Below are 8,170 nucleotides of genomic sequence, written 5' to 3'. Positions count from 1 at the left end.
AAAATTATTTAAATTGAGATAGAAGTTCAAAGTTTAGAGAATTTGCTAGAACCTATTCATTATCTAAAACATTTTCAACCAAAAATAGTACTCCTATACTACTGTAGTAAAGAAATGATCATAGGTAATATCACGAAATACAGAATAGAAAAAATTGAAGAAAAAAAAAGAAAAAAAAAATGCATAATGAGAAAGCAACTACCCCAATAACGGTTGGTTGGATTGAGAGATGCATCTCCACCGAACAAGTCGCCATTATCAATTCTTCAAGCAAACCAAGACGTCAATTCCATTTCTACCCACTCACTCACTCCTGCTTTTGTTTTCCTCCTGCATTGCTTGCTTCAGATCTCTGCATTCAATCTCTCAATTTTCTAGGGCTCTGCATTTATCCTTTCATACACATTGCCTCACTCTCCACTGATTCAGCTCCGTGCATTCACTTGATCGATGAGATTGCTGTGATTTGGTGCCTTGTTTTTTGATTCACCGATTCCTCTAATGGCGGTGGATTCGGGCCCTGTGACTCCTGGACAGGTCCGATTTCGATATAATCACTTCATTTCTGCTTCGATTTCACTTGATTGGGAGTTCCTGAACGGAGTTGAACATTTACTTCATTTTGGATTTGGACATTGTGACAAGTTTTTCTGACTAAACTTGAGGATTTTCAGTGGACTAGCTTGTAACGGTGACATGGTTTTTTTTGTGTGTGAAGCTTTGATTTCTCCATTATGAGTGTAGTTGTTGAGTTAGTTATGTCCTGATCGCTTGGGTTTAATGACTCCTTTAACCTATGTCTAGGTTTTAGGAATTTTTTTTGTATAGAATTTGCTGCTTTAATGAAAATCTACTTTAAGTTCTCTACTTCGAGTTTTTGGAATCTGAAGCTACAGTTTGAGTTATTGGTTAGTTTCATGTGATGTATGTGAAAATGCAGTTTTCTACTAGAAAATATTGCTCTGTATATCTGTGATCGTGCTTGTATGGCCTTTTGTTTTCGTGTAAGCTTGTACATTCTTTCGGGACAATTCAACTCTTTTTTGGCTTCAATTGGAAATGGAAATTTTCAGATGTTCTATGACTTGATTCTTTGTGAGGATCTAATGAGATAGATAGAATGAGGAACAACATACTTTCATCTAGCATTCCACTAGTTTCGCTTTATCGTCAGATAATATAATTGTGTGGATCTCCATTATCTTGATTAGAAGATAGCTTTTGAATTAATCATTACAAATGACTACATGAAAAGGTAGCAATAATTCATGCAGGGGATTTCTCATCTTTGAATATAAAATTAAGTGATTTTTGCAATTCTGCCATGGATGTTCTAATCTGTAGGTTGTAGTGACTTTTTGTCTCTTCTTGCTTGTGTAGCAATATTTGAGGATTGTCACATCCTTAAACTATTTTCCTTAGAAATCTCTACTTATGATTTTCTAGGTGTCGTTTCTGCTTGGTGTAATTCCAGTTATTATCACATGGATATATTCTGAGTGGTTGGAGTATAGGAAATCATCCTCCCTTTCTAAAGTGTAAGCTCCTAAGAATTCTCCTGTCTTGTCACTTTGGACCAAACCATTCTTATCAATATCATATCTTCTTCTGTTATTCATCTCCTATGATGTATGACTTTCTTTTCTTCCAAAAGTCATTCAGATAATAACCTGACTGAACTGGAAAGTGAAGCTGTCAAAGAAGATGAACGAGCAGTTTTATTGGAAGGAGGTCTTGCTAAATCGGCGTCTACAAAATCATCCAGTCCATCTATAAAGACTAACATAATTAGGTTGGTTTATCTTGTGAGTACATTAATAAATATAATTAGCTCTGTTTTATTTGAAATTTTTCATAATTAAATTGATGGATTCGTCTTACCAGCTGTGTGTGATTTACAGGTTTTTAACCATGGACGATGCATTTTTACTTGAAAATCGACTACTTTTAAGGGCAATGTGAGTTTCGTATGATGTTTTAATGTTTTGTTATGTTGTGTTGTTTCAGTTATAACTGGAAAATAACTCGCGCAGGGCTGAGTTTGGGGGAATTTTGTTCTACTTCTACGTATGTGACCGGACTGATATATTTTCAGATTCCACCAAGGTGCCATTATCATTCTCTGTTATTCTTGTTGCTATTAATAAAAAAATCTGATTGCAGTTATGCCTATCCGATCAAAGTTTAAGTCCGAGAACACTTTTATAACAATAAAACAGTAAACCTAATAAATATCACATTTATACTCCTGATACAAGGTAAAGAAATGCTATAAGTGTATAATAATACCTATTTTCTGTATGCTGTGTTACAACGAGAATAGGTCTTAACTATATTTCACATTTTCTATTGTTGGACAGAACTACAACCGCGATCTGTTTATTTTTCTGTATATACTTCTCATCATAACTTCAGCAATGACTTCTCTCAAGAAGCACCACGATAAATCTGCATTTTCTGGAAAAGCAATTCTATACCTTAATCGCCATCAGACTGAGGAATGGAAAGGATGGATGCAGGCAAGTATTCGTTTTTGTATAATTTGATGTTAAACCCACGAGTAGGTTTGAAGAAATAAAAAATAGGCTTGGTGCTGCCCCACGACCTGTAGGTCTGGCTTTCCCTCAGTGTATATTGATGTTTCTAACACTTATCAGATGACCATCTCTTTCTGCTGGCAAAGTATCTGAAAATGTACTATGTTTTTTATAGGTGCTCTTTTTGATGTATCATTACTTTGCCGCAGCAGAGATATACAATGCAATTCGCATTTTTATTGCTGCATATGTTTGGATGACTGGCTTTGGAAACTTCTCCTATTATTATGTTCGCAAAGATTTCAGTGTTGCTCGATTTGCTCAGGTGATGTTACAATCTGTCATTGTTCTTTTTTGCTTTCCTAACAATTGGTCTAACTTGACTGGGTTCTTAATGCAGATGATGTGGAGGCTCAACTTTTTTGTGGCATTTTGTTGTATTGTTCTTAATAACGACTATATGCTGTACTACATCTGCCCAATGCATACCCTTTTCACTCTAATGGTGTACGGGGCTCTTGGCATTGGTCACAAGTATAATGATATAAGATCAGTCATGGCTTTGAAGTTCCTGGCGTGCTTTCTCATAGTTATCTTTGTATGGGAAGTTCCTGGTGTTTTTGAAGTTATATGGAGTCCTTTCACTTTCCTTTTAGGTTTGTGATCCATTTATTTTTCCTTGTTACTTTAACCAGTCTCATTCTGTCTTTTCCAGTGATATTCATATCTTCAGTTAGGCCAATTCAATTTCAGTTAGCTGTATATGTTATTTGTGCCAGAGAATTGATACCTTGATTGTTAATGCTACTGACAGGGTATAGTGATCCTGCAAAACCCGAACTTCCTCGACTTCATGAGTGGCATTTTAGGTCTGGTCTTGATCGTTATATTTGGATCATCGGAATGATTTATGCCTATTTTCACCCAAATGTAATGTTCTAGCTTTCAATTTTCGCTGATGTTTCTTAGCATGAATTAGGAACTAAGACCATTTTGTCATTGGCTCATTGCAGGTTGAAAAGTTGATGGAGAAATTGGAGGAATCTGAGCTCAAGAGGAGACGTACCATCAAGACATCCATTGTTTCTGTTACCTTAATCGTGAGTCACTTAATCTATTGATTTATAGTGTGTGATGGTTGATTATTCCTTCTTCAGTTTTAATTTTCATTGAACTTAACTGCAAACATTGAGTTGTAGGTTGGCTACCTTTGGTACGAATACATTTACAAGCTAGACAAAATTGCATACAACAAGTTGCATCCTTACACATCATGGATTCCCATAAGGTATGTCCTAACACATTGTCTCAATGGCAGTTTCTTTTAAATTTTGTTAAGAGGAGAATTCTTCACAAGCTACAGCATAGCTACTGTCTGGTAGAAGCGACCTTCAAAGATATATTCTCATTTGTTCTATCCCTTTTTACAGTGTCTACATTTGTTTGCGAAATTTCAGCCAGAACCTTCGGAACTTTTCCTTGACACTTTTTGCGTAAGTCGTATAATGATTTTCTTTAGATCTCAACACTCAACAGATATTGGCATTATGACGCTACTTTTGCTTGATTGTAAGTGCTGCTTTGCTTTCTTTCCAGGTGGCTCGGGAAAATTACTTTGGAGACCTATATTTCCCAGTTCCACATCTGGCTGAGGTATGTGCTTATTTCTGTGTTTTAACAACTTAAATTCTTACATATGGTGATACTTGAACGCTGACCTTCAAATGCACCTGTACATCTTAACAAGAAAATCCTGCTTGAATGCTTACGGGTTTTTCTTGATTTTGTATTACAGATCTAATACGCCCAATGGACAGCCTAAATGGTTGCTATCCTTCATTCCGGATTATCCAATGCTCAACTTCATGCTGACAACTGCCATTTATATCTTGGTTGGTTATGTGCTGAATCTATATGCTGAAAATTACGAATATTCCTTTCTCGTTGGAAAATTTTTAATCTGTAATTTAATTGCTGCTGCAGATATCTTGTCGGCTTTTTGAGCTCACCAATACACTCAAGTCAGCTTTTATACCCACAAGAGATGATAAGAAACTGCTGTACAACTTTTTTACAGCGGCTGCCATCTCTGTGTGTTTGTATTCCATTTCATTCATCCTGGTTCAGATTTCTCGTTAGTCTGAGTAAGTTCCTTATCTGAGTACTAATACATTAGTGTGAGCTACTGATTAGCAAAATCCACCTACTCCGTTTATATTCCTAGTTGAGATTGGAAACGCTCCACCCTAGTCATCGGAATGTCATGGTTTGGGCTGTTGAATACCATTTCCCTTTTTAACATCTTTTGCTGTCATATTAACTAGTTTGGTGCAGATTTCTACATAAACAAGCTAAGAAGGCGTAGTAGAAGGCTCGGCTCGGCTCGGCCCGACATGTAGAAAGGGAAAAGTAGGGAGGCGATGGTTCAGTACCAGCAATTTTGTGAGATATAGCTGCATTCCATTTCTGGGCTCTGATTGAAGAATGATGGGAATATCAGTGCTATTTACATGTTTAATGAGAAAAAAAAAACATGGAAACTGGAAAGTGTATATTGTTACACGCACATTTTATATTCATATTCTTTGATTTCTCTTATGCAAAAAAATGTTTATAGGGTTTCAATTGGTGATCTAGGTTCCTGTTAGGTTGACAACTTTCCTAAGAGAAATAGTTGAAGAGAAATAGTTAAAGTACAAAATATTTATATGAATACATACTTTTATCAAATAACAATGGATAGATAGTACTGGTATATTATATTGCATTACATTATTGTTATTAAATTAAAATATAGCCAGCTTCATTAGCTTGTACTTAAGAGACGGGTTTTCAATAAAGTTCTGGCCTTAATAAAGACTATATTAATAAGCATCACAAAATACTCTCTAATGTCAACTTTACCTTTAAATATACATTATGAATTTAGAGTTAAATTAGCCAATACTATTCATAATTACTACTTAAAGTCAATTATTGTACTCCTTCCGTACTAAAAAAGAAATGGATAAACCTGTAAATGACACAAGTTTTAATATATAATTGGTAAAGTAAGAGAGAGGTAAAAAATAAGAGATGAGAGGAAAAAGATAGTGGAAGATGTTAGTGGATTGTGGAATCAAATTAAAAAGAGTGAACTACACAATTGATCCTGAACTATGCCTTTCACACGCAAACGGACCCTAAACTTTAAAAATATCATGGGTTAGTTCCTGGATTAAAGTGTAATCACATTCATGGTACTTTTTCACAATTTATCAGACCAAAAATATCCCCAAGGCATGGAGGACATTTTTGGACTTTCATATCTAGGTACTGGATATGATATTTTCTCTATCTCTCTTTAGTATTGGATATCATATTTTCTTATACTTTAAGTGTCAGAAATGATATTTATCACTTCTTTTTTTTAATCACATTATGTCAAATCCTCTTATACCATGATAATATACCGAAAATATGGTATGTATCGACATTACTGATGTACCACAATATAGATCGGATTATTGGTATGTGCCGTATACACCGATTGAAATAATAGTATAATTTATTTCTAAGATTAAAACCATAAATATATCCATTTAAAATTTTTGAATATTTTGATTAGGGTGTGTTATATTGCTAACTCACCCTTAAATTACTAACTGTAACTAAATGATACGCATTGGATCATTAAATCAAGACACAAGATCATTAAGTCACGATAATGAATACAGTATACAAAAAATGTCAATTAAGGGCATTAATGTCAATTAACAAAAAGTTAGTTATAACTAACTTTTTAAAAATATTTTAAAACTTTAAATGCATATAACTATCTCGATTTACATTATTTTTTAACACAACATATATCAAATTAAAGATAATTTTATAAGGATTCCAACAAGATCCTACATGCATATGTTTCGATGTCAAAGTTTGATAATATTTTTCATGAATTTTCATCTAATTCGTGTATCAGATTATGTCAATACAACTTGCAAAATATGTCAATATAGTATATGAATAGTGTCAACATGAAACTATATTTACGTTTTCATGTATTTGTGTTGACATATTTAATACACTATATTGACAGAATGTTCCTCAATCCTAAATTTGGTAGTTATTCTTATATTTTCAATATTAAAAAATAAAAAACGAAATTACACATGGCAATTTATAGAATATTAGATCTCCAAGCTTCTATGGTCTTAGATTAATTGTAGTTAGCGATTAAGGGGTGAGTTAGCAATTGATCAAACCCCTATTTTGATTATATATTTGAAAAATATTAATAGAAAAAATAATCTCTGAAGATTCACATAATCACACATCCGTCGCAATCTCACATAATCTTATTCTCTTCTCATTTTGTTGTTCTACATCGTCAATCTTTGGCGACGTCCTCCGCTCTTCTCAACTCGCGAGTGGTTCCTATACTCTCAGCCCTACAGCGGTGCCCGTTAGTAGACTCAACACGGCTCCCGCCCATGGTCGCCAAAGTGATTAAATGAGTATTTTATTTTGATGTTATATTCATAGTAGATTCATGATTTATAAACTATACCTTCCGTACAGTATAGTGTACCAAAGTTCGGTATAATGATATAGTATACTAAAATTTGGTATACCTTACATTATAATGGTATGATATATTGAAGTTTGTTACAATATAGTATAACGGTACGATATACTACCTCTGTCCTATTAAAAATAAAACGTTTTTCTTTTTGGGTTGTCATCATCTCTACTTTTTTTCCAGCTCCCTTACTTTACTATCTCATCATTAAGTTACAAAACAACACTATATAAAATTTCGTGCCGAAAAACAAATGTATCATTTCTAATGGAACGAAAGGGAGTATGAAATTCAGTATACAGTACAATATAACAGAATGGTATAGTGTACCAAATATCGGTATACCAAAGTTTGGTACAACATACCAAAATATCAATATGATAACCGTAGTGAAATAATCCAATTCCGAAAGTTCGGTATACAGTAATTCGATATGCCGAAAGATTCGATGCAATAACTGTTAGAGTTTGTATACTAGAAATCACGTTTCGAGTGATTGAATACTGTAAAACTCTTATTTTATTTTCCAAGGAATAAAACAGATTATTTTTGTCATAATGTTGTTATATTTTAGATTTAATGGATGTTAATGCATGTTTAAATGTATAAGTTAACTTAACAAAGTCTAAGTCTTTGTTTTAGTAGACCGGTTGTGGGCGGCGTCCACTTTAAGGTAACACGGTTAGTCCTAAACAAAGAAAAAGAAGAATTTCACAACCTAGATGGAATTAGACTATCCATCATGAAAGGTTGCAATGTCAGTCCGCATATTTCTAAGCCTTACTGAAATAAGATGACATTGGTGCGATAAAGCACTGAACGAATCTATCTACTGAAAGGCGAGGTCTTTATAAATATTTGTTTCTTAATCAATGTAGGTTAGCATTGAGCATACGGTATTGATTATGCATTACTTTGACTTATCAAATGGTGCGGGTTTTTCGTAACACAATAATCCTGATATATTGGGTAGTGGTGATTAATATCTAGCGGTGCTAGGATTGCTATTATATTGAATCATGCGCGAGGTGAGTCTCGTTTGATAATGTCCTCAAGAGGAGCGCGAAACAAG

At 34.0% G+C, this 8,170-nt stretch overlaps 1 protein-coding gene across 4 annotated transcripts; it reads left to right on the top strand.

The window, feature by feature from the left end:
• Positions 1–235: 235 nt before the first annotated feature.
• LOC125210731 (protein REDUCED WALL ACETYLATION 3-like) lies at positions 236–5,162 on the top strand. 4 transcript variants are annotated; one of them, XM_048110314.2, is made up of 16 exons: positions 239–537; positions 1,447–1,538; positions 1,655–1,792; positions 1,902–1,958; positions 2,034–2,106; positions 2,361–2,519; positions 2,713–2,862; positions 2,938–3,193; positions 3,352–3,467; positions 3,551–3,637; positions 3,737–3,825; positions 3,968–4,030; positions 4,134–4,190; positions 4,333–4,429; positions 4,521–4,681; positions 4,862–5,162. In XM_048110314.2, the coding sequence occupies exons 1-15, from the start codon at positions 502–504 to the stop codon at positions 4,674–4,676; spliced, it is 1,626 nt and encodes a 541-aa protein (XP_047966271.1). In that variant the 5' UTR covers positions 239–501; the 3' UTR covers positions 4,677–4,681; positions 4,862–5,162. The 4 variants fall into 4 exon arrangements, with proteins under 4 accessions (XP_047966270.1, XP_047966269.1, XP_047966271.1 ...); XM_048110313.2 differs by having other exon boundaries at positions 236–537; positions 2,713–3,193; positions 4,872–5,162; XM_048110312.2 differs by having other exon boundaries at positions 237–537; positions 2,713–3,193.
• The last annotated feature ends 3,008 nt before the right edge of the window (positions 5,163–8,170 follow it).

This window comes from Salvia hispanica, chromosome 3, assembly GCF_029641045.1.
Source record: "Salvia hispanica isolate PSC_SH4W2 chromosome 3, Shi_PSC_v1, whole genome shotgun sequence".
NCBI classification, from domain to species: domain Eukaryota; kingdom Viridiplantae; phylum Streptophyta; class Magnoliopsida; order Lamiales; family Lamiaceae; genus Salvia; species Salvia hispanica.
Note: the sequence above shows the minus strand (reverse complement) of the source record. Positions and strands in the feature narration are given on the sequence as shown.

Coding starts and splice junctions, on each gene's coding strand:
- LOC125210731 (XM_048110313.2), top strand. CDS start 502: ATGGCGGTGGATTCGGGCCCTGTGACTCCTGGACAG. Junction 538..1,446: donor GCCCTGTGACTCCTGGACAG/GTCCGATTTCGA, acceptor ATGATTTTCTAG/GTGTCGTTTCTGCTTGGTGT. Junction 3,468..3,550: donor ATGCCTATTTTCACCCAAAT/GTAATGTTCTAG, acceptor GGCTCATTGCAG/GTTGAAAAGTTGATGGAGAA.